The 27313-nt window shown below is 39.3% G+C and overlaps 2 protein-coding genes across 2 annotated transcripts; one reads left to right on the forward strand and one right to left on the reverse strand.

The window, feature by feature from the left end:
* Positions 1-4213: 4213 nt before the first annotated feature.
* LOC117300723 (methyltransferase N6AMT1-like) lies at positions 4214-14049 on the reverse strand. The gene is made up of 6 exons (XM_033784496.1): positions 13962-14049; positions 10341-10495; positions 9464-9550; positions 8611-8785; positions 7289-7430; positions 4214-5926 (listed from the first exon to the last, which is right to left on the reverse strand). The coding sequence occupies exons 2-6, from the start codon at positions 10475-10477 to the stop codon at positions 5805-5807; spliced, it is 663 nt and encodes a 220-aa protein (XP_033640387.1). The 5' UTR covers positions 10478-10495; positions 13962-14049; the 3' UTR covers positions 4214-5804.
* Positions 14050-14197: 148 nt separating this feature from the next.
* Positions 14198-24696, forward strand: LOC117300724 (sorting nexin-19-like). Its single transcript, XM_033784497.1, has 9 exons — positions 14198-16698; positions 17566-17722; positions 18615-18712; positions 19761-19871; positions 20525-20770; positions 20970-21331; positions 21732-21916; positions 22520-22607; positions 23824-24696. The coding sequence occupies exons 1-9, from the start codon at positions 14263-14265 to the stop codon at positions 23918-23920; spliced, it is 3780 nt and encodes a 1259-aa protein (XP_033640388.1). The 5' UTR covers positions 14198-14262; the 3' UTR covers positions 23921-24696.
* The last annotated feature ends 2617 nt before the right edge of the window (positions 24697-27313 follow it).

The raw sequence follows: 27313 nt of genomic DNA on the forward strand, positions 1-27313 counted from the left end.
CTCTTAATAAAGCTTTTTAAGTGAAAGGTCATGACATTGTGTTGTGTGAATATGGAGGTTGTTTAAGAGTACTCATTACCGAGGTTATTTAATTACAAAGGTCATGACAATGTCATAGAGTCCTCATTAACGAGGTGATTTAATTACAAAGGTCATGATAATGTCATAGAGTACTCATTACCGAGGTTATTTAATTACAAAGGTCATGACAATGTCATAGAGTCCTCATTAACGAGGTGATTTAATTACAAAGGTCATGACAATGTCATAGAGTACTCATTAACGAGGTGATGTAACTACAAAGGTCATGACAATGTCATAGAGTACTCATTAACGAGGTTATTTCAATTATAAAGGTCATGACAATGTCATAGAGTACTCATTAACGAGGTGATTTAATTACAAAGGTCTTGACATTGTCTTAGCTGTATAGAGTACTCATTAATAGGTTAATATAATTATAGAGGTCATGACATTGTCTTAGCTGTATAGAGTACTCATTAACAAGGTTTTATAATTACAAAGGTCATGACATTGTCTTAGCTGTATAGAGTACTCATTAACAAGGTTTTATTATTACAAAGGTCATGACATTGTCTTAGCTGTAAAGAGTACTCATTAACAAGGTTTTATCATTACAAAGGTCATGACATTGTCTTAGCTGTATAGAGTACTCATTAACAAGGTTTTATAATAACAAAGGTCATGACATTGTCTTAGCTGTATAGAGTACTCATTAACAAGGTTTTATAATTACAAAGGTCATGACATTGTCTTAGCTGTATAGAGTACTCATTAACAAGGTTTTATACTTACGAAGGTCATGACATTGTCTTAGCTGTATAGAGTACTCATTAAAAGGTTTTATAATTACGAAGGTCATGACATTGTCTTAGCTGTATAGAGTACTCATTAACAAGGTTTTATAATTACAAAGGTCATGACATTGTCTTAGCTGTATAGAGTACTCATTAACAAGTTTTTATCATGACAAAGGTCATGACATTGTCTTAGCTGTAAAGAGTACTCATTAACAAGGGTGTTATCGTGACAAAGGTCATGACATTGTCTTATCTGTATAGAGTACTCATTAACAAGGTTTTATAATTACAAAGGTCATGACATTGTCTTAGCTGTATAGAGTACTCATTAACAAGGTTTTATAATTACAAAGGTCATGACATTATCTTATCTGTATAGAGTACTCATTAACAAGGTTTTATAATTACAAAGGTCATGACATTATCTTATCTGTATAGAGTACTCATTAACAAGGTTTATAATTACAAAGGTCATGACATTGTCTTAGCTGTATAGAGTACTCATTAACAAGGTGGTATGTATACAAAGGTCATGCCATTGTCTTAGCTGTATAGAGTGCTCATTAACAAGGTTTTATAATTGCAAAGAAGCAATTGTTGTAATGGTTACACACTCAGATGTATTACGATCCCTTTTGTGGGGTGGGAGATGACAACCTTCACGTGGTCCACCCTGTTGTTAACTAATTGTCATCAAACAATACAGCTGTATATACGTATGTATATATAGCTCTATGCATCTAACCAATCTACCCCATCAGGTAAGATGGAATTTGACTCGATGAATTTTCAAGAATGTTCATGATCAGTCCATGAACATGCCTCAAACAGTTCACAACATGTTCATTAGAGCAGTTCATGAACCAAGTTCAAGAACTGTTTATCTGTTCAATTGATGGACATTTGATAGGGGAACAAAAGGGAAGCGACGAGTTCTTTATTGGCCGTTTAAAACCAGCAGGGTCGTTGCCAGGTGATGAAGGCCCGAGCAGAAGGCGAGGGCCTTTATCGCACGGCCACATATGTTAAGAACAAGTCACTACTCTTTTATTCCCATTCATAAATGCCCTTTTGTTAAAAAGCGCGCTAAGAAATAGATATTCGCGTGCGCTTAGAAATAGATTACGCCCTGTTACTAAAAGCTATGAATTGCGCGTTCGGCATGAGTATATTGGCGTACGTAGGCCTGACACGCGGAAGCCGGCCGGTTATAAACAGCTCCAGCTGGGCCCAATTTCATGGCTCTGCTTACCGTAAGCAAAAAATCAGCGCTTACGGAAGCCTGGAATTCTGTGTATACGGCAAGCGTATTTCATGGGTTAGCGGCGAATTTTGGCTTTTGCGCGTGCCTACTCCACGTTTCTAGGCATTCTACGCTTAAAAGGCTAGCTCAGAAAGCCGGTTATAAACAGCTCCAGCAGGGCCCAATTTCATGGCACTGCTTACCGTGAGCAAAGAATCAGCGCTTGCGGAAGCAGGGAATTCTGTGTATACGGCAAGCGTATTTCATGGGTTAGCGGCGAATTTTGGCTTTTGCGCGTGCCTACTGCACGTTTCTAGGCATTCTACGCTTAAAAGGCTAGCACAGAAATTTGGCAGTACGCAGAGCCATTAAATTGGGCCCTGGTCATTTTCAACCGTTTAAACACCCCCACGTGATGCGCTCTCCACCAATAGGAGTAGCGAAACTGTCTTGGGTATTTATGAATGGATTTTCATAAATTTCATGAATTTTCAGTAAAACTTCATGAATTTTCAGTAAAACTTCCGTCTAAGCTTTCTTAGCCGGTTATGAACTTTAATGAATTATCATCACTCAACTGTGTATCAGCTCCCTGGCATATATGTTATTTTTAATATCCGTATGTCATTGCTAGTAATGCTCAGTAACATAATTATCAATCACTTTACTTTGAAGTGTTTTCTTTTGCCATTGGGTCTAATAAAGCTCTATAGTAAGTTTTAAAATGTTCAATTTATGTTGCCAGGTTTTTATTAATTCAAACTTACATTTATCTTCATGAAATCAAGTACAAACAATTGTTTTTTTAAAGGATCACCAATAAACAAAGCTATTTATTGAGGCAAAGAAAAATAGAGTTTAACATCCAGTGTACAAGTATGGCTTTTTAGTAAAATAAATGCATTGGTCATGTGAAACAGGAAACAACTGTATGATGTAGACTGATCATTGTTAATAAAAAAAATAGAAATACCCCGCCATGTAAAACAACCGTGCATTGTTTTGTCAAAATGTCAAATGAAAAGGGGCCTGTGTGAATTATGATCTGTTAACCTATAAAAAATCCAGCAAAACCTTAAGTTCTTTGGTTTGTATCCCACTCCAGTGAATTTGTCTTTGTTCACCCCAAAATCATTTACAATTTGCCCAGTCAGTAATTTCCCTTGATATGATTTGAAACTTTGCACGGTGGAAGTTTGATTAAAGAGATAGTACACAGTAAAACATCTGTTTTGAGAAAGGTTTGTTTTAAAGACCGTTGGTTAACGACTCTTTATTCCAGAACTTCAAACCTATAGAATTTTCCCTATATAGGAATACAAGCTGGAAAGCATTACCGCTGTAACGATTCTTATGTTCAGTTTGTGAGTGGGGTTCAAAATTTTTGCCCCTTTTTCATCCCCATATGTACAAAAAAGGTGAAATGTTTCTCAAAATGCAATTATCTAAAGCTGTGTACTAAGCTTCACCGCAGTTACTGACCCATTATTTGAAAGTTGAATATTATCTATAGGAAAACAATCTGGGAGACATTTTTTTTATAAAGGCACTGTTCACGTTTGGTAGTTGTCAAAGCCCAGTATTCTCACTTGGTGTATCCCATCATAAGCATAAAATAACAAGCCTTTGAAAATTTGGGCTCAATTGGTCATCGAAGTTGCGAGAAAACGATGAAGAAAAAACACCCTAAATACAAGATATAGGCGCTACTTGCTCAGGGAACAGTGACGAAACTAATCAAGTAATTGCTATTCAGATACGTTTATTTTCCATATCCACATCTATTTCAATAAACATATGCATATACAAATTAACAACATAATCAAGTAAAAATAGAATATATCATATCCATTCACGTTAAAACCATTATACACTTTCGAAAAAAAAAAAAAAAAAGTTCACAGATTTACACATAATTTACAGGGTTTACAGAAGTTAATGGTGAAAGACTTCTCTTGAAATATTATTCCATGAAATGCTTGACTTTTTGAGAAAACGGTAAAACAATATAAATTCTCGTTAGCGAGAATTACGGATGTATTTTAAACACATGTCATGACACGGCGAAACGCGCGAAAACAAGAGTGGGTTTTCCCGTTATTTTCTCCCGACTCCGATGACCGATTGAGCCTAAATTTTCACAGGTTTGTTATTTTATATATAAGTTGTGACACACGAAGTGTGGGACTTGAACAATACTGTTTGCCGAAAGTGTTCAATGGCTTAAAGCAAGGTGATAGTGGTAACCAACCACGTCTGTGTTGATTAAAAGTTTTTTTTAAGCCTTATAAATGAGAACTTTATGACACTATGAAGTGTTTATAGTACTGTCACCATTTAAAATTAACATAATATTTACAATGCAACATATTTTCACATTAATACAAATCTGTACATAAAAGAACTACATGAACATTAGACTGGTCCCCTGTCTTTACTGGCTTTAAAGAACCAGTGATTTCATTGGTTGCAATGACTTCATTGGATAGTGTGCAGTGACTAATTAAGCTGTCCGTATCTGTTTTTTGATTGGTCTAAGGTGATATGGGTGCAGCTGACAAACATCACCTCTGACCGGTCAAAACACATATACAAAAAGCTTACTTTCGGGAGTCTGCTGCATGCAGTGTGCACATGTGTATTAAGACGTACACTACATTTACTTGCATAAAGTATTGTATTAAAATATGAATCATCATCATCCCTTTGATCACTTTGGAACTCTCTTCCCGGCAACATCCGCTCTCCACAGAGCATGGACCAATTCAAAACTCTGCTCAAATCCCATTTGTTTTCTATTGTCTACTGTTCAGTTTAATCCTTTTGTTTGCATATTGTTTAATAGTGTATTTATTGTTAATTGGTTGTTTATTTTTGACTTTTGTTTTTTTTGTAGAGCGCATTGGTATTTCTTTCAGTTAGGAAATGCGCTATATAAGAATTAGCTATTATTATTTATAATTATGAAGGAATTTCCTTGATTCTTCATGTGAAATGAATGTAGGTGAAAGGTGATTACGGACGAGGATTGACTTAGGCTGAACAGTAGATCTCTGGAATGTGCTATAAATTGCAAAGTTGGATAGCCCAGTCACGCTACCTCTTGTCATGAGCAAGATGAGATCAAAACATACAGCCCTATTTCGAATCCACAGCTTCGGCTCCAGATTCTGGTCAGGCTAGATTGGCCTTGCGGTTCATTTTGACAATGATTGGGCATGCTTTGAGTACGCGCTCATGGTTTCAGACGTGAGGACTAAGCCTGACGCTGAAGCCGTTGATTCGAAAAGGGCTGTATGTCATGTATGTGTGCACTTTATACACTGCAAGCTGGTATGGTTAGTCCATCTTTCATAACTACCCCAGATAGTTTTGCTACTCCTATTGGTGGATATTGCGTCACGTGGGGGTGTTTAAATTGGTTGATAGTGACCAGCTGGAGCTGTTTACAACCGGCAGGCTTCCGCGTGTCTGTTTTTTATCAAAAGGGCATTTATGAATGAAAATAAAAGACTAAGAGAAGTGACTCGTTCTAAAAGTCCGTTTAAAACCTTGCAGGATCTTTGCCAAGCGATAAAGGCCCTCATCGCACAAAAACGGCCCTGCTGGTTTTAAACGGCCGTTAAAGAACTAGTCACTTTAATTCCCTTATTCAAAACCAACATGAATGGTCAGACTGTGGGAGGGTTACTAACTTAGAGCATAAAATCTGTAGGCTACGCAAATTCTTACTCTTCTTGTCAACTGCACAATGCCAAGTCTCTATAAAATTTTATCACCGACAAATTCTCTGGTCCAGCCCGTCTCTCCAGTACAACTTGAGATGTGAGGTTTTGCTTTGCCATTAACCTTCGAATATCATCTGTTAAGTGGGTGAAAAAAAAGAAAAAAGTAAACAATTATACCAAAACTCCTATTAACCCCTTTCTCGCACGTCACACGTGGCTACTGTTGCTACGCTCACCATGTTGGTGGTCAATAAGTTATGTGTAAACGTCGCGTCGCCTAAAATGCGCACTACTCTGATTAACACATAATGACATTGACCACCAAAATGGCGCATCCAAGATTATTCTGATGATGACGTCAGGTGAATTGGGTCAATATAAGTACAGTATCCCAACATGGATCTCTTGAGGTCAAACAAAACGATCCAGCAGGAATCACAGGTGGCAGAAGAGCTGTTTTAGGACATCCAAATTTCATATGAGCAAGAAACAAAAGCCCAAAGAGAACACCAGTGAAGAAGTATAGTTTCTAGAACGTCGACAAGTGGAAGCCTGGCATCATGCAGGGCCCATATTTCATAAGCATGCAGCGGGTTTCACGAAAAGCTAGGATAAATCTCGAGTTAGGATGGGTTTAATGCGTCCAACATCTATTGAAACCGGACTTAACTCATCCTAAGTCCTAAGATTAATCCTAAGTTAGGAAGGGTGTGGTGAAATTGACGGCTGCATCAAAAAAAATCACTTAGCACAGAATAGTACTTCTTAGCAGAATATGGTTACCAGCCCAAATTAAATTTAAGTTTGCAATGTTGTGAATGGTCTGGTGCCCGACATAATTTTTGCTAAACAAAGACATTTGTCAAGCAGTACTTTCTGCTTAACAGCTTTATGAATTTGGACCCAGTTTCATTGATGTAGTGTAGCAAGCCATATAGACAAGGAAGTTTTGCTTAGCAGAAATCAGGTTACCAGCTCAATTTACATTAAAGGAACACGTTGCCTTGGATCGGTCGAGTTGGTCTTTGAAAAGCGTTTGTAACCATTTGTTATAAAATGCATGTAGGTAGAAAGATTTTGTAAAAGTAGAATACAATGATCCACACAATATGCCTCGAAATTGCACGGTTTTCCTTTTACCTCGTCGACTATTACGGTCGGCTATTTATGGGAGTCAAGTTTTTGACTCCCATAAATGGCTGACTGTGTTAGTTCGCACAGTAAAAGGAAAACTACGCAATTTCGAGGCAAACTTGTGTGGATCATTGTATCCTACTTTTAAAACATCTTTTGAACCATATGCATTTTATTTAAAAAAAATCGGTTACAAACGCTTTTTATAGACCAACTCGTCCGATCCAAGGCAACGTGTTCCTTTAATTTTGCAATGTTGTGGCTGGTGCTTGATTAAATATCAAGCAGTATTTTCTGCTTTTAAAAGCCCAGGATACATCGATATCCTATACATGTCCACTGTCTCTTCTGACTGCACTTACCAGGTTTATTCTCCTTGATGACCAGTAAGTAGAAAGATCCCTTTGGCGAGAGCAGTTTTGATACTTGTGGTAATAATCGATCCAGGACTTCCCTTCCGTCTTTGCCTCCTGCCCAGGACGAGGCGATACTTGAACTTCCAACCTGTGACGATTAATATAATATTAACAATAATAGTGGCTTTTTTGAAGCGCACATAACCGCCACTTGGTGACCCTAAAGGTGTTTTAACGTAAAGTATTTCCTGGCAAGGTATGTGGGCCTACGTTTGAATTATGAGACCTGCTCCTATTAATAGCACCATGTAATGGTTTTGTGGCCCAATATGCTGCCAATCAAACCAGGAAAACACCGGGGCGAACCCCTTCTCTTTTCGATAAGTGCACTACTGTAGGTTCTTTTGTGTGCATAACAACACACAGGACAATGTGTTTCAATCCATCCTGAGGACGAAGCATGGTCAGTTGGTCTTGAAAAAGCATATGAAACCAATTATTATGAAATGCATATATATGGTTATAGAAGGATGTTTTTAAAGTAGAATATAATGATCCACTCAAATATGCCCCGAAATTGTGTGGTTTTCCTTTCATTTTGTGAACTAACACGGTTGGAACTTTTCCGCAAAATGGCGTGCCATGTTATAGATATAAGGGAAACCGTGCAAATTCAAGGCATTTCTGTGTGGATGTGGATCATTATCTCCTACTTTTAAAACATCTTTCCAACCATAGATGCATTTTATAACAAACGGTTTTCAAATGCCTTTCATAGACCAACTCGCACGATCCAAGGCAATGCGTCCCTTTAATTATATTTATTCTTTTCCCCCTTATTACATGTAATTGTCAATATTTTTCCTGGAAGTATTGAAATAAATGTGTATTTGAATTTAAAGGCAGTGGACACTATTGGTAATTGTCAAAGACCAGCCTTCACAATTGGTGTATATCGACACATGCTTAAAATAACTAACCTGTGAAAATTTGAGCTCAATCAGTCATCGAATTTGCGAGATAATAATGAAAGAAAAAAAACACCCTTGTCATACGAAGTTGTGTGCGTTTAGATGGTTGATTTCGAGACCTCAAGTTCTAAATCTGAAGTCTCGAAATCAAATTTGTGGAAAATTACTTCTTTCTCGAAAACTATGGCACTTCAGAGGGAGCCGTTTCTCACAATGTTTTATACCATCAACCTCTCCCAAATACTCATCACCAAGAAAGGTTTTATGCTAATAATTATTTTGAGTAATTACCAATAGTGTCCACTGCCTTTAATTAAATGAATAAATATATCATGAGTAACCAAGTCTCTAGCTCACCTCTTCAGATGGTGTGACGACATACGGCGGATTGAAAATCAAGACATCAATACTGCCCTCAAGGCGTGGTTGGAGGGCACTCAAAAGGTCAGAGGTCACAGCCTCAACATGAACACCATTCTGGTCAGCTGTGCGTCTTGTGCTGGTGGCTGCTTTAGGGTTCGTATCCACTCCTCTGGAAACAAAATATACTAATACTGAAAGTCTTATATTATAGTATACGTATCTACCAACATGGTACTCTAACTCAAAGCGTTTAACAAGTACATTTTTTTCAGAAAGATGATTTGCATCAGGATAAAGAAGAATAATTTTGTGTGTACCGGGTAAGCACTTTGTACTAAGTACTTTCCCGAGCTCTGTGAAACAAATCACAAGCATATTACTCGGGTGAGATTCGAACCTACAACCTTTGCAATTATAAAGCAGTGTCATACCAACTAGACCACCGAGTTTACCCGGTAGCTAGAGGCAGTTTGAATCCTATGTTTTAGCAGCGGGTACCCCAACGATGTTATTGTAAATTGAAACAACTGGCTCACTCAAGCCTTGGCACTTGGCATTTGGCAGTGTGTCGTGGCCAAGCGGATAAGAACATCGGACTGATGTTTTTGATCAGTAGAGAAGGGTTCGAGTTCCGGTCGTGACACTTGTGTCCTAAAGGAAGACACTATATACTATTATTGCTGCGTCTTTTGGATGGGACGTAAAGCCGTTGGTCTTATGTGTTTTGTAATGCACTAGACGTGAAGAGAAGGGGTTCGTTCCAGTGTTCCTGGTCTGATCAGCAGAATAGCGTAACACAGCACCTTGTAAACCATTACAAATTATTGAAAAACTAATTAATACTCACAAAAAGAAGGCCATGCTCTTTAACAACTGAGCCAGAAAGGTTATGACAATGCCTGAGCCTGGCCCAATCTCAACACAAACGCAAGGCCTGCAATCAACAACAAATGAAAAACAGAATTAAATTACAAACTGCTAACTACCAACCGAAAGGACCTAAACAGTATAACTTTTTGTTTGTTTAATGGTTAGTTAGTGGCCTGATTTTTCTCAAAGGCTAAAGATTATAAGTGAACAGGGTACAAAATGGCGGGGGTAGAGGGAAGGGGCTAGTTTAACCACAACAAAGTTGGGAACACACAAGACAGTAATCAAAGGTTGATTGAGAGAGAAGAAAGTAATTAATTACTGAATAAGGCAGACTCAAAAGGGGATATCTGTGAGCAAAAGGAGAAAGCAAAGACAAAAAGTTAATTTAGTTATTTTTATTCTTGGAAGGTCAGACCAGTGTTGTAGCTAGACCAAGTTTAGTGCTCTAAATCCAAGGGCAAGCGGTTCATCAAACGATATATATGAAGCCATCATTGCTTAGATGTGCAACCTGGAAGAAATCTATGGTGCTGCTGCTGGGCGAAATTTGTTAGTTCTTGGCAGGCCCAACCGGCACCGCCCACAGTAGTTGCAATAACTCAACCCCCTAAACCTCCAGACGCGGGGAGGAGGGTTACATTATCGCAACTACGCCCACAGTGGCTACAACGCTGGTTCAGACCGAAAGGGGTTATATGATTATGATACATAATGTACTCTTCCACCGAGTCTACAACCATTGAGATAATTGAACTTTCTAGTTGCAGCTTTAGACAGTGTTTGCATACAAATTGACATTTTCAATCTTTGCCCTGATTTTTCCTGCAAAGAATTGATTTAATTTTCTTTACCTCGAACTGTGAAGATGCTCGACATCCTTCTCCAGTGCATCGAGGAGTAGGAAAGTGTCTTCTGCTGGCTCGTAAACATCATGGAAGTCTTTTGAGCTTAGATGCGAATAGTCGGGAGTACTCATTCCAATGTTCATTGATACTGTTCATTGATACTGTAAGTGTGAGGGAAATATTAGAATGTATCTATTAAATATAAAACACTTAAATTTCAGATTTGAAACGCATCGATATTCTCATACAATGCACTTTAGACACCCACAGTCCCTACTTCTAGAAACTATAAGGCTCCCCTGCTCACAGGGGAGCCTTATAGTTTCTAGAAGTACACAATCCCCACACAGCAGTTTTGGTTTTTTTATTTAGAAAAATGTCTGTATCCTACCACCACTTTTTCATTCGATAAGAAGTAAATGAATTATGTCCAAGATTATCCTTTTGGGTATGTGTGAAAAAGTGGTGGCAGGAATAGGATATGGTAATCTTTCCCTGGCATAATTATACACTGTAGCAGTGAACGATTTCCCTTGTATAGCAGAGGAGCACAAGGGGGTCGGTGTAATAGTTTCTAGATTCCCTAGAACTTAGAAGTGCATGTAGGCTTGTATTATTTTTAGTAGCTATTTCAGCCTGAATAATTTGCTATGCAAAATGGTACAATTATAGAATACAGGTCCACTCCACTATATACATCCACGGATCCAAGGCTGCGTGGATGCAATCAGGGTTAGGGTTAGGGTTACTTCCTAGCTAAAACAATTTCGGTTTCGCTCCGAGACGATAGCGGAACGAAAACGAAATATAGTTCTAGGGAGTAGGTAGGGTTAGGGTTAGCCGAATGTGGCCCTGTTTTCTATAGCGGAACGAAAACGTAATACACTGTAGTTCTAGGGAGTAGGTAGGGTTAGGGCATGGAGGTAGAATTCCGAATGTGGCCCTGTATTCTAATACACAGCATAGTTAATCCTGCAAAATTGCTGGATGAAATCGTTCCCTAGCTGCTGAGTTACACTTCTGGATCTGGATAAATATTCTCAAAGCTCAACGCACCTCCACCCGCCCCCGCGGGTCCTACTAAAAGCCGACAACTCGCCGACAAATCGTCCAGAGCACCGACAACTCGCCGCCAACAAGTTGCAGACAAAAAAAAACAGCAAACTAACCAACGGTTTATTAAAACAATGTGCACTATTGGCGAGTTGTCGGCTTTTAGTAGGAGGGTCATTCCATGTCAAATCAACCAGTGGTCCCCAGGTGACCCCCTCAGATTTTGATGAAACTTCATCAGAATGATTGGATGTGGCTCAAATGAACACATACAAAAAAGCTAAGGCATACTCCATGTCGTTTTCGAGATATGATCCTTTGAAATTTGGTCGAGGCGGCCATTTTGTGCGCGCGCGAGTCGCAAAATGTGGTTTTTGTGATAATTTCCGACTTTGAAAACTCATAATTTAGATTTTGTACCAGGTAGAGAGCTCAAACTTTGTATTCCATCGTACTTTTTGCCAAATTTCATGAATCTGCACTCAATTTAAATGTATCTCCTTTAATTTTCTAGTTATGGTCACCCAAAGTAGGCACTTTAATCAGCCGAAAATGTTTTTTGTGATAATTGGGGTCACCCTGTGCCCACATGAGGGGTCAAATGAAACCTATATTCCCTAGTTATTATCTATGGGTGCATGTCTTTACCCATAAGCAATTATAAGCTCACCAATGCATTCATTTAGAAATAGCATGGACCCAAAGTTGGTTCCAGCCAGAAAAAGGTCAAAAAGACCCCGCCCGTCTTGACCCCGGTTGACCCCGTGATCAATTGAAACACTTTTTGAAATTGATACCAGTTAAACATATATATTATATCTACTTATACACCAATTTTCAGCTTTGGCACTCAACTCCTTCATGGTGTGGTGGCAATTTGAATATTATATGTTTTTGGCACATTTTATGGTAATATCATACAGTATACATGTACATGTACATTCATGTACACATGTACAATACATGGTAATATATGTTTGAAGCTTGTGTAACTGTTTTTGTTCTGGCTAGCAAAAAAGTAAGTTTATTTGTGTTATTGTTTTTAGAAATGGGTTGATGATGCATGTTTTCAACTGCAATAAATAATTTAAGACAGGTACCTCAAAGTGCTGCAAAAATCTCCTAAACACACACAAAATATTGGAACAATACCCCAGTATGGAACCATACCCCAGTATGGAACCATACCCCAGTATACCGTGTGGAGTTTCACTTGAAAAATGGATCAAACCACACAATACAAATTAAATCTGCCAGTACTTAACACTCACTGTCTGTCATATTCTTCTCTGGTTTATACCCAACCCCAGTCCCCTTTGTTTCCTCCATGCTATATACATGTTTATGCTGGTTAAACTTTCCAATCACATGGTTACCTCATTTGCATAAACGCTGGTATTACTTTCCATACACTACTTTTTTAGAACAATTTCTCTAATGTGTATCACATGCAAACACTACTTTCTCAAACAAAATATGTACTTGTGTATCACGCAGACACCACAGATGCCAATGCATTGGTGTTACTTTTTGCTAGCCAGAAAAAATAAGTTACACAAGCTTCAAACATTTATTACCATGTGTTGTATGTGTACATGAATGTACATGTACATGTATACTGTATGATATTACCATAAAATGTGCCAAAAACATATAATATTCAAATTGCCACCACACCATGAAGGAGTTGAGTGCCAAAGCTGAAAATTGGTATATAAGTAGATATAATATATATGTTTAACTGGTATCAATTTCAAAAAGAGTTTCAATTGATCGCGGGGTCAACCGGGGTCAAGACGGGCGGGGTCTTTTTGACCTTTTTCTGGCTGGAACCAACTTTGGGTCCATGCTATTTCTGAATGAATGCATTGGTGAGCTTATAATTGCTTATGGGTAAAGACATGCACCCATAGATAATAACTAGGGAATATAGGTTTCATTTGACCCCTCATGTGGGTACAGGGTGACCCCAATTATCACAAAAAACACTTTCGGCTGATTAAAGTGCCTACTTTAGGTGACCATAACTAGAAAATTAAAGGAGATACTCTTAAATTGAGTGCAGATTCATGAAATTTGGCAAGAAGTAAGATGGAATACCAAGTTTGAGCTCTCGACCTGGTACAATAACTAAATGATGAGCTTTCAAAGTTGGAAATTATCACAAAAATCACTTTTCGCGTCTTGCGCGAGCACAAAATGCCGCCGCCTTGACCAAATTTCAATGGGTCATATCTCGAAAACGACATGGAGTATGACTTAGCTTTTTTGTATGTGTTCATTTGAGCCACATCCAATCATTCTGATGAAGTTTCGTCAAAATCTTAGAGGGTCACCTGGGAACTTTTCTGAAAACTGGTTGATTTGACACGGAATGACCCAGGACCGCTTTTGTAGAGCAAAATTCACTCAATCAAATTCAAAAAGTAAAAACTCCCTCAACTCAGTCTCTAACTAACTTCAAGCAGATAAAACCACTACTTGCACATTTGCAAGGTGGGATAACAAAATCCCGACTCCATGACCAAACTTACCTCCAAAATACAGGAATAGTGGATTTTATATGTTTCTTACCATTCATTATCAAAAAAAGCTTTATCCCCGCATCGTTTGTTTATCAAAAAATGTTTTACATCCTTCTCCACGTGCGGGTTGTTTGGCGCCCTCAAGAGGTTGAAAACATTGGTTGAAAAGAAGAATTGGGCGTTTTTAGGTCCAATTTGAACTATTTCTTGCGCACAGCCTGTTATCCTGACCATCAGGTTTTTGGGCTACATGTGTTAAACTAATACGAACTAGCTTAGCTGTCAGTCAGTGTCATGTGAGCTGCGATTCTGTACGATAAGTGAGTGTTTATTAATCCAAAACATGAAACATGAATCTCCAGAAAGTGTCACAAGCAACGAGGAAAGTTGCCCAACACCTTCGTTGTTTGCTACAGCCGGACAGTATTTTAACGGGAGTTTTATGCGTGTTGTCTTTCATGACATTACTTGCTGTTTTATCGCACGCTAGTGTTCCATTCATTTTCATTGCCGCACTGTGTGGAGGGGGATGGGCAACTTCGAGGGTGACTTCCCACGAATTTCAAGTTGGGAAGACCCGGGGAATTTTGCAGTTGATGCCTGATCTTGTGGACCGTTGCAAGGAAAAGAGAAAAGAACTCACTTTGCCGGATGTTAATGAAAATTTAAAGCATTATTCGGTTAAGGAGTTTACCACCAGACACAGTGAAAAGGATGGAACAATTTTTCGAAATACACAGTGTTTACATACATTGCCAGTACCTGCCGTGCCTGTTTCACTGAAACTGACAGACACCGTCGATAAAGAATTGCAACATCTGTTGAAAAATGTCATGCTTGACTTTATCTCGTCTTGGTACGACGTTTACATCAGCGACCACAACCGCGGCTCTGAACTTTTCCTTGAGCATCTTCTCCAGACATCCATGAATCTTTGCAATCGTCTTGCGTCAATAGAGAAGAGGACTCTCGTCACAAAGTTGTTACTTGAGTTCCGAATCCACGTTTACCAATTCCGAAAAGCCACATCAAGTTTGAGGAAGCTACCAAATAAAAGAAACGGAAAGGAATTCGAACATGATAGCAGTAGTTTAGTTGCGTCCTATGAAATGATGTCGCTGTTACATCCTGCAATACAAGGAGCAGATATGGAAGCAGACTTTCTAAGGAGCACTATGGATATTCTGGTCAACTGTGCCGTTCCGAAGAGTGTAACCCAGTGTCGAGCGAGTACGTTAATCATCGTTGAAATTCTGACGTGCAATATTCTCTTGCCTCTTTTGGATCTGCTCTCCGATCCTGATTTTCTTTACCGACTCATCCTTCTGATTGTCTCAAGTTCTGTTTCAGAAGGCGGACCGAAGGCACCAGCAGAGAGTAATGATGTTAGTAAATGTAGTAAGCTAGAAAAACCTAATTACCAAAGTGAAGAAACGATCATTCCTATGCAATCGTCATACCACATTGATCAGTCCCATCATTTAGAGACAGGTGTTACCGCATTGGCGGCAGATCCTACTGAACAGAACTTTCTTTTTAAGCAAACCCCTGCAACAGCTTGTGGTAAACCAGACGCGACAAGCAAGAAACGATTACCTTTTGAAACTGATACATCACAGTCAATTCAAAGTAATGAAAGTGCTCATCGTACCAGACGTCCGCTACAGCCGTCGTTATCCTTTCCAATTTGTCGATCTAAATCCACGGACCCTATTAATGACGCGATCCTTTCAAAAGTACATAATGGATTAAGCTTCATGTACTACTCATCGTCAACAGTTCCAGTCGCTCCATTATTGGATCACGCCCAATCAACATTACCAAATAGCCTTCCAAAGATGATCAGCTCTCCTAAGTCTGTCGGAACAAATCCTAAAGTTCATCGACGGAGTGCCTCAGATACCAGTTGTAATCCCGCATTCATTTCAGGAGATCTACTAAGCCATGTAACTCTGAATCCATGGGTCACGCCAAGACCTCCAGCGGAAGGTGCAGAAATTGATGATCTCATCGTAACAAGAATCCCTTTGACAGGATTGGAACCTGCGATTCTAATAGCACCAGAGAACGAAGACTCTGCGGAGGTCTTTCCTTTCATCAATTCTAAGCCTGATGATCTGAATTCACCGCTAACAACAGGCATAGATTGCCAGTTTCCATTTGACGAAAGTGTAAAACCACAAGTTAGTTCTACTGTTGACGCGGCGCAAATTGATGAAGCTGTAGAAATCTTCAATAGCACTGATGATGGTGTTGAAACGTACACACGGACATCAGTTGTGGACAACGGTAGCAACGACAATACTACTGATGGGTCCATAATGCGTCCGATTCCACAATCAAGCTTAGCAGAGAAACCAGACATTGATGTGCCTTCATCACCCATTAACAAGTTACTCAGACGACTCTCAATAAAGACTCTCTCTGTACCTGATGGCCCAACCCAAAATATTCAAGATATGACTCAAGATCAAGTTCACAAAAGTGATGCAACCAAGAAAGAACTCTCCCCAGCAAGAGTTTCGAGCTGCTCCACTTCATTGCTCCCCATCGACGATCAAGCAACAGGTAGTAGTTCAATAATCCCATCCGCTGAAAATCCTAGGATAATTTCGATCACTTCACAAGGCGCAGAAGAGCCCATCGATGCATGTCTGACGTCGGAGGTGCATTCTTCAGAGAGTTTAGAAGCTGTGGCTGACCGAGTTGGCAATCTCCTCATTCCAAAGGCAGAGGTCTGTAAAGAGACCAGTGGAAAGAGTGAATTCTTCATGTACTCAATACAGGTGGGTATGGTGCTAGACTCTGGTCCCCTGTCTTCATCCGCAAGGATAAAGACAGGTACTTGCTTTTCAGAACCAATGATTTCATTGAATACAATCCGCTCATTTGCAAGGATAAAGAGGCTCTTGCTTTTCAGAACAATGATTTCGTTGGATACAATAATTTAATTGGAGAAACATGCAGTGACATTAATCTTTTCATAGCTGTGTAACTATTGATTGGTCTGAGGTGATGCAGGTACAGTTGACAATCATCACCTCGAACCAAACCAATAGAAAGCTTACTTCGGTTGTCTGCACGCAGTGTCCACATCGTGTATTACATGTTTGTACAGTTTAGAAAGTTTGTATGTGAAATGAATGTAGGTGGAGGGTGAAGATGGGCGGGGATTGACCTCAAGGCTGAAGGCCACTCTCTGGTGTTATTCTCGAGCCTGTAAGTGTGACGTCGGATGTTAAGGCTAGTATGGTGCAGGCTTGTGTAGAGGCCATGGACTCTGTTGCCGCTGGCCTACTTACCCTTGGTGCATTCCAAAAGTTCCTCAGACTTAACAGTGGAAGTGCCCTTTTCAAAATGAAAATGGCCTTGCCCTCTCAAACATGAAATTTAAGGCTTGTGGTGTGGTTGCAATAATCCTTACCCACAATCCTCCCAACCCAACAGTCATTTTATGGGTGCTTTTCGTGGTCGAAACCAATAACTGTTTCAGTTGAATTGGCCATTGGTTATCACAGGCCAATGACCGAAACAGTTACTGGTTGCAGCCGCCAAAATGCACACAAGCTAGCTTTGCCCTAATTTCAAAAGCTGTCAAGTTTTTGATAAATTGGAAATACATTTTTTTAACTAAAGCAACTCTTCACTTTCAGTTTGATGTGCAGCCAGTCTCTCCATTGCAACGTGATTGCTCACAAACCTGTGATGACTCTTTATCAGAACGGCGGCTTGTTAAGAGGAGACACAGGGAGTTTGTCAATCTCCACTCAAGGCTGGATCATAACCCTGAGCTTAAAGCTAGCTTGAAAGGTTGGTCATTATTTGTAGAGTGTCGTAGCTGAGTGGTTAAGAGCATCAAATTTTAGTTCTGGTGGTTAAAGACACTAGACACTATTGGTAGTTGTCAAAGACCAGTCTTCTTATTTGGAGTATCTCAACATATGCATGAAATAACAAACCTGTGAAAATTTGAGCTCAACTGGTCATAGGTTTGTACACCAAAAAAACAAACAGTGCACTCCGGTTTAGTAGGCCAGGGGTGGATTTCACAAAGAGTTAGGACTAGTCTTATCTCGAGGTAGGACCAGTTACTTGTCCTAACTTAGGACTATCCATGCAGTTTGCATATCTCCTAGGACTAGTCCTAACTCTTTGTGAAATCGACCCCTGGGCAACAAGTGAAATTTTCTGCTCGACTAATCACGCCTCAAAAAGTCGCGACTTCAACACTAAGTCGCAACTTGTTTTAATTCCCAAGATGCATTGCGGCATATTATTTGCCGCAAGAACAACAGTAAAATTCATGCTGGAAGGATTGAAGGATTGTGTCACTGATGTCTGATGTAAGTAAATTATGTTGTTGTGCATTACCCTGAACACAATAGACCGATCCAGTAGGCTCCGCCCACAACGCACGTGTGGGCAAGAACACGTGGGGCTCTCCAATGCCTTTCTGCACAACTCTGCCGCGCGCGCCAAGATATGCACACGAATGTCGGACCTTATTTGTCCGACCTTCGTTGCATTGTGATTGCTCAATACTACTGGTCTGGAGCTTAATGGATCGGTCTATTGGTTCACCAAACAGTTGCCACAGCAAAAGGGTGCAACAGCATAAGTTCAATCAGAGCACTACAAACTGCTGCGGGTGCTGTGGCCTTGTTATCTACATTTCAAACCATTCTGCTTTCTTTTGAAACAGGGTTGCGAGATGTCCCCAAGCGTATTTCTATTCCCCTGGCACCAACAGCCAAACCAGCCATTCAGCAACGACGTTTTAGTCTTCAAAATTATCTCCAGGTAAGAGAACTCAAAACCCAAGATGTTTCAGTTCCATGCGGATTGTAATTTGAATTGCGCATTTTTTAAAGTAATTTTTTTGCTATTTCCTTTAATCATTTTAAATCTTGTGTTATGGCGCGCATGAGTATATTTTTGTAGTGTATTTTCTTGTATTTTTATTAATATTTTATTGTTCAGCGCATTTGAACAAAATTATATTGGAATTTGCGCTATATAAACCAATAAATTATTATTATGCCAAGCATTTAAAAAGGGTCTGTATACAGTTGGTAATGACTCTGAAAATTCATTTAAAAAAATAACTTGCATTGTAGTACAGCAGCTTCGGTTAGTATAATGCAGTATGAGAAGCATTTCCCTTCTAAGTGCTACGGTCACTACACTTTTTAATCCCCAAAATTTGAATGTAAGAAGCGATTCCGCAGTTTACATTTGGTTTGCGGTAACACCATGTGTGTATCTACTTGCCAGGCAGAGTTTGTTCTTAGAGAACTGTCTTGCTTAATTTCTACTGCCGCGGAGAAGATTGTTCAGGTGTTCGGGAGACTTCTCAGTTCTGAAAAGAACTGTCCTGGGCGGATGGTATAAAAATAAGCTTGGACTACTACTTAAGCTTATAGGATCGTAATTAACTGTACTACCGGGGAGTAAGTTCTTGGGTTGGTCTCAACTTTTCGCAGTACTGAACGCATCTAAGATTGTGTATTCCTATTAGGGATTATTCTGGCTGATATTGTTTAGCTTGTAAATTTATTTTTGGTCTAAACATACTTTCGATATGCTTACATGTAGCTACTTCTTAAGTGGGATTTGAAACTTTGAATGGTGGAAATTAGATATGGAGTGGTTTTGCGGTAACACAATGTTATTACTATCTCTAAATGAGTTGGTCGAGTTCTGAAAAGAACCATTGGTTTCAACTTGATGTATGCTCTGATCGTCTTCTGGAAAAAGCCACTTGTTGTGCTAGAGCAGCTCTGGACAATATGACGTTTATTTCCATTGAAACACAATTCAATACATCTTTCATTTTTAATACTTTCAGCAATTGCTTGCAAAGCCTCTGCTACATTCCAGTATCGAATTGCGGGAATTCTTAGCCCTAGAAGGCAACTCGCACGTAGAGTATGTCAGACATCAACCGAGGATAGACAAGGTAAGTGCTGGAAAAACGTTTAAATTGAGAATCAAGTAGCTTTGTTCGGTTAACCACTTGCCTCTGGGCATCCCTTAATGTTGCCATTGTCATCATCAGGATTAATTTTCAGAATTTTGGCTTTTGTGCACCTTAAATTGGCTTGAATCAGCCAGAAGCTGATTATTGGCCATGGAATGCTGGAATCTTAAACTTGACTCCCACACCGATGATACAATGGTGGTAGCCTATGTAACCATCTGTCGTCATCAACAAAAGGCTGACGACCCCTAGAAAAGGGGAGATTTGGAATATGAAAGATATAGAAAAAATAGGGCAACTGCCTACAAAGGGCTAGAATAGCTCAATTGGTAGAGGGCTACAATTTCGCCTATATCTCGTTGGGCCCCCCCTGCCCCCTTTCAATGTTGGTTCAGATTGGTGGTCCTCTTGTGCGTTACAGTCAACATTGAGCGGGGGGACGGGGGCGGGGGAGACAATGTTTATTGTCAATGGGAAGTGGACAGGGAATGGTTTTATATAACGTTAGGAATTGGTGGCCCAAGCATTTTGGCAGGGATTGTAGCTTGTTAATACGGAGGTCATCGGTTCAAATCCAGCTCTAGTAAATTTTTCTTTGTTCAATCCCTAATAAAAAAATATTGCATTTACAGCTGCTGATGCATAGGATGTCGGGCTTAGTGGACACTTTCAAGTCGGCCCTGCCTAGAGCATTGAGTGATCAAGGTCCCATGCCGCCCATAAGCTCGCCCAATTCACCCATTAGGAAGACAAAGTCGTCAAGGAGTCTCTCGCCCTCTGGGTTACCGAGGCCGGGCTCTCCAAGGCCGGGCTCTCCAACTCCTGGTGAAGAGCAGGACGGTATCGAGAGAATGGTTACGTTTGGCAGAAGACCCAAGGTGAGGGCAGTTTGTTATCTATTTATTTATTTTTTAAATTTATTTATTTCCTACAGCAAAAAATGGATGGGCACAAAATTTTAGTAATTACATGTAGCAATAAAAACTATAGAAAGTGAAAATTGTGCAAGAGGAGTCAGAATGGAGTTTTTTGGAACCATATTAACTTTCTCAAAATTTGTTGTCAATTTATTTGCAGACAACACTTCAACTAGCAATGGATTCCATCATCCAAGATCACAACAGAATGAAAATTGCGACCCTTTCGAGAAACCCATCCTCTGACAACGATGTAGATAGTATCGGCCTACGTTCAGAAGGAGACGGCTCCGAGTCTCCCGCCCAAGCTGTATCAGAAACAGACAGCCCCCTGTCTCCCGCCCAAGCTGTATCAGAAACATTGTCGAGTAACCCAGGCTCCGTGTTTGGTTCTGAGGAGACGTCTCTGTTTGATGCCGTTATGTCTTTACTTGGAGAGGCACTCCACGATAAGGAATCTTGGTTTCTTGATGAGGGATTCCAGAATGTGTTGACCAGACTCGCTGGAGGCCTCTTGGATGGGTATGTCCAAATAACAAACTTTGCATTCCAACATCAATTGTCTTAAGACTTGAAAGTAAACACAATATGTATCAATCCATATTGTGTCAATTGTTGAATCTTTATTGAAATCTTGGCAAAATAAATAAAAAGATATTAAAGGATTTAGGTACTTTTTGTTACACAAAACACAATGTCCACAGATTAACATTAAACTTGCACCGTTTGAAGATAACGATAGTAGAAAGCTACCTTAAAATATTAGTTGCTGAGGTGCTGTAGTTTTTGAGAATTTAGTAAAGCAATGTCATGAAAACATTCTTTTTGACATGAATGCTGATGCTTCAATTCATTGTCATACTAGGGAGTTGATATTTCACCTTCAAATCGTTAAGTACTCTTCTCTCCGTACCTTGTTCAGGTGGATAGAGCGACAAGTTCAGCTCCTATTCTCTGAACATTGGTGTGCCTTCTACCTGTCGGAGCTTCGTCAACTCCTATGGCCTGATGGGAAGTTACTTTCAGCCAGCGACGTTGTCAGGACGGAGGCGGAGAAGGCGTCCACCAAGGAGGAAGTTTTGGAGAGCTTTGTTGATCTAATGCCAGGTATACGCTGATTTCTTTTAAAGGCACTGCCGTCAATTTCACCGAACTCGTCCTAACTTAGGATTTATCTTGGACTTAGGATGAGTGCCAGCCTTGCACTGCAACATGCAAACCTTAAGACTAATCCTAAGTTAGGATGAGTAACTTGCCCCAACTTGAGATAGGATTAATCCTAGCCCTTCGTGAAATCGGCTGCTGGACATGTTTGATGACTGTCAAAGACAAATTCCCAACATATGCATAAAAATAGCAAACCAGTGAAAATTTTGCTCAATTGGTCATCGAATTTGCAAGAGAATAGTGAAAGAAAAAACACCCTCGTTGCATAACTTTGTGTGCTTTCAGATGCATAATAAAAGGCTTCAGTCTTCAAGTTTTTTATTATTTGAGTGAGTTATACCTCTTTCTCAAAAACTACGTTAAAAACATTGTAAACTTTATGTAATTTTGGCTGGTAACCCGTTTCTAATTTCTATAACCCGTTTCTAAGCATTATTTGTCTGTGCTTAGCAAGTTTTTGTGTGCTAAACAGGCTTTATGAATTTGGGCCCTGGTCTTTAAGTTCCAGGATTTTTCAAGGAACATTTATTTCGTTTTTTACAGATTCATTCTACACGTTTGTTGACAAACAAGACTGGAAGGATGGTCTCCAGCTACTACTTGACTCACTGGGAGATCCACAGCTTAACAGGTAAAGTTATGGAAGTGTCGTGGCCGAGCGGCTAACAGAACCGAATTCAAACTCTGGTGTTTCTGATCAGTAGAGTGTGGGTTTGAATCCCCAGTCGTGGTACTTGTGTCCTTAATAAGCAAGACACTTTACCGTTGCTTCGTCCTTTGTCCGTCAGATGGGACATAAGACCCGGTGGTCCTGGCTTTGGCTGCTGAATGTGCCATAGCACCTTGTAAACCCTATAAGGTGCTACATAATTGGTTCTCAGAATTCATAACTTTCACTAACCTCTCTTTCTGTATTAATATAATTATATACTAAGCGCCTTGAGTACCTTGTTGGTAGATACGTGCGCTTTATAAGACTTGGATCTATGAGTTCAAGGCTGCAAATTTACCATTAGCCTTTTTATTGTGTTGTCGTGACAATACTTTGCCGTAAAAACTGCGAGTACCCAAATCTGATCGTTGGTACCTTCAAGTATTGACTGTGCCAAGGAAGTGGATTTGAGGAGAGTGCAAAATAAGAGATTGCTATCCAAACAGGGTCTTTATTTCACTTTGGTTAAAGGCAGTGGACACTATTGGTAATTACTCAAAATATTTATTAGCATGAAACCTTTCTTGGTGACGAGTAATGGGGAGAGGTTGATGGTATAAAACATTGTGAGAAACGGCTCCCTCTGAAGTGCCATAGTTTTCGAGAAAGAAGTAATTTTCCACGAATTTGATTTCGAGACCTCAGATTTACAACTTGAGGTCTCGAAATCAACCATCTAAACGCATACAACTTCATGTGACGAGGGTGTTTTTTTCTTTCACTATTATCTCGCAAGTTCGATAGCCGATTGAGCTCAAATGTTCACAGGATTATTATTTTATGCATATGTTGAGATACACCAACTGTGGAGGCCAGTCTTTGACAATTACCAATAGATGTCCACTGCCTTTAAACAATAGTTAAACAACAATATTATTCAATCAAGTTCTCCTAGCAAGTGTTTACAATATTTGTTTTGGATTTGTATCTATAATTCGGCTGAGGCCTGATACAATACATGTAACTCTATGACAGTGCAAACAAAATATCTGATGTGAATCCAACCTGAAGGGATATGGCTATCGTATCTGGATTAGGCTGAATCTGTATCTGTATCCGTATTCTTGCAAAACTGCTCTAAATTTGTTTGCATGCTTTTAAAACGATGCATTCCTTTTGGTTGTATTTATAAAAGGCATCTTGTGTTCACTGCGTTGGATCTACTGATGGATTCGCTGATTGCTGAGATTCAAGACGAAGACTTTCAGAAAGACCTACTCTCCAGAGTGTAAATGCGGTGAGGACAGAGGTGCAATTTTGTTTTGTAATCGACCCTCCCAAGAAATGTGCATGCGTACAGACACTATTGGTTGGCAAACGCAATAGAGATATGCACTGAGCAAATGTGTCTGCGGCACGCTACGATACAAATAGGCGATTATTTTGCCAACCAGCGTGTAAGTGCGCACGCGTGACGTACAGCTTACATTTTTTGTTGGAAGGGTCTTTTGTTTGACCATTCAGTATCATTCACTGGTTGTTTTGAAAGATAGCTACAAGCTTGCCACATCATGGTGTGTCGTGAATACATCTACACTACTCGGTATGCTTTGGGCACCAAAGCAGAAATTCTATGTTTGGACAAGATTTGCAGTTGAAGTAGAACTATTTTTCAAACTGCTTTTTCAGAGACTTAATATTTTATAAGAATCATTTAAATACCAAAGTAAAGCTGACTTCTTCCTCATCACAGAACTCTCAATGTCATGAATGTGTTTTCAATATTTCAACTGTTTTGATGAGTTGTTTATTCCCAAACACATATGTCGCTACGTGAATATGAAAAATACCAAAGAAGTGCACACAAACAAATGCATACCTCATTTTGTGAAAGCCCTCAACTAGCAACAGTGAGCAGAGAATAAGAATATCAAAGTCTTATATAGCGCACGTATCTACCAAAAAGGTACTCAGGGCGCTTACTACTATACAGAAAGAGAGGTCATTGAAAATTATGAATTCTGAAACCAAATTATGTAAGAGGGTTTACAAGGTGCTACAGCGCATTCAGCACCCACAGCCAGGAACACCAGGGCGAACCCCTTCTCTTTTCGATAAGTGCACTGGGTTCTTTTACATGCGTTACACAACACATGGGACCACAGCTTTACATCCCATCCGAAGGCAAAGCAATGTTTAAGTGTCTTGCTTAAGGACACAAGTGTCACGGCTTGGAATTCGAACCCACAATCTGCTGATCAGAAACGCAAGATAATATAATAAATAATAACCATATTTAATAAATAATAAAATAAATAATAACCATATTTATAGAGCGCATTTTCTAAAGGATATATAGTGCTAGGGATAATGCAAAAAAAAATAATGAATAACAGAGCAAAAATATATAATGCAACAGATTCAAAAACACATTCGGTGCCCGTAATCGCTCGGCCACGACCCTTCCAGATATTGGGGTTTGTGGGTTTGTGGGTTTGTTTGTCACTTTGTGGAGGTTCTGGGCTGGTATAGTGAATAAAAAGTGCTGTTTTCCAAAAATCCTTGGCTGTAAGGTTTATACAAAAAATCAAACCACAGATGTAGGTTTGTCAGTACTTGTACACATATGTTTTTCAACAAAGTAAATTAATAAATTCATAGATCCATGTTTTAATTGTTTTTTCTTATTACTTTTTTTAAACAAAAATCTTTGTTCTCCCATTGTTTTGGACTTGCTTCAGTGCATCACGTTATTTTTTTTTCACAAAAATTAAACCAAAGATATTGTTTGTTTTACAACTTATTATTATTAATTGAGGACTTTTTTTTGCATCTTTCAGTGTTAGTTTTAATTGTGTCCTTTGTTGTTTTATCAACAAAGTAAAACCGAGGCGGTCCTACTTGTAGTTAGGCATGCAAATGGCAAAATACATCAAGTTCAGATTTAATGGTTTAAACCTGGCACACTTAAAATTGGTTCATATTGTGGTGTGCTAAATTAGGCTAAAAAGCTTTCAAGGAGGAAATCTGGCACATTTTGGGTGGAAGGATACCCAAAACCACTTTATTATTATTAATATTATTATTAGTATTATTGTTATCATTATTTGCAATCCCTTGAAAAGGCACTTTACTTGTATTATTTTTATTACTTGATTAAATGTAATATTGTTAGAAAGACAATTTCTAAAGAAACTGAATGACTCAAACACCAGCAAAATACCTTAAATTTTATTAGTTATGTTATAAGGTATATCATGCTCCTCCCCAATGCTCATACGCATGAAAAACAGTGTACCCTTACGAACTACCAAAATAAGCACAAAGATAAGCATTCAAATATATTCTAGTTGGTAAGACACTGCTCTAGAATTGCAAGGGTCGTGGGTTCGAATCCCACCAAAGTAACATGCCTGTAATATTTTTTCACAGGACTCGGGAAATAATTAATACGCTGTCTTATTGAAATTCGTAGTGGCTGCTATCCCTGCCCCTCTCTTTATTTCATCGGCGTATGCCAATCTGATCATGCTATCCGACCAGATAATTCTACTGTGAGGAATGTTTTACGTTTTTTTTTACCTTCTTCCTCCGATGCCGTAACAGAGAATTTATTTTATTTATTTATTTCTTCTTTACCCTGGGGAGACCTCTCAATGATACACTGTTTTTTAGAGGTGCCTAGCAATTACAAACAAACATCAACATTTTAAAATTGTATTAATCTAAATATATATGTATAAAAACTAAATGATTAAAAGAAAAGAGCACTATTAAAATAGAAAAACAGCAACATTTAAATAAACACTACGACAACAGCACAAAATCTTTACAACAAGCAAATAATTATACAATAAAGATCTGGCTTCGCGTAGATTGGGACTTGACCTGGAGCCAACGGGAGAACTTGGCAAGTGTGTAGGTGTGACTGGAGTTGGGTTTAAGTTTGCCTTTGTTAAGACAGTGTTCCATGAAGCTAGTTCTGTAGCTTTGGGGGCCAACTTACTCTGTAGTCGATCTACATGTGATCCACATTTCAGCTCAGCGCCATCCTTACCTTCTAGGGCTTTCAGCATCCCCACTAAGGAGAGTTCATTGAGGGAAACTCGCAAAATGCGCTTGGGTCCCCATACTTGTATAAAAATACAATCATAAAAAAATGCCTGCAACTTCTTAGGCGAAAAAATTAATATCTATTACTTACAACTTTTACTTCCCTGTGAGGGGCAAACACCACCAAGCCAAGTCCAAACCTGCTACATTGGCTAAAGAAAATAGTAGTGAAGAAAACTGTCTTTGTTAAATATTAGAGAACCTTCTCTGACAAGAGCTGACGGTGAAGTAGAAGAGCTCTTGCTTTGTGCCCCTCGTTGTCGCTACGCCTCAGTGGTTTTCGAAAGAAAAAAGGTAACAAAGCGTCATCTCGGGAAATATCGGCAGTTCTATTTTCGATCTCGTGACCAGTCATGCCAGTACATGTCGATTTCCAAGTCAGTTGTGATGTTTTAAGCACACAATAAGGCGAGGTGACCTTCCCATTTCAACATTCCCTCGTCTACGGAAATTTCAGTGCTTGGGTTCATACAATTCCTTGAAGTTCTGAACAATGCAGTCATACAGAGCAATAACTTGGTAGATTTTGTCTGTACCTATCTTGGTTTAGGTACAGTTGGTCTAGGGCATAT

Source organism: Asterias rubens, chromosome 16 (assembly GCF_902459465.1).
Source record: "Asterias rubens chromosome 16, eAstRub1.3, whole genome shotgun sequence".
Classification (NCBI taxonomy): domain Eukaryota; kingdom Metazoa; phylum Echinodermata; class Asteroidea; order Forcipulatida; family Asteriidae; genus Asterias; species Asterias rubens.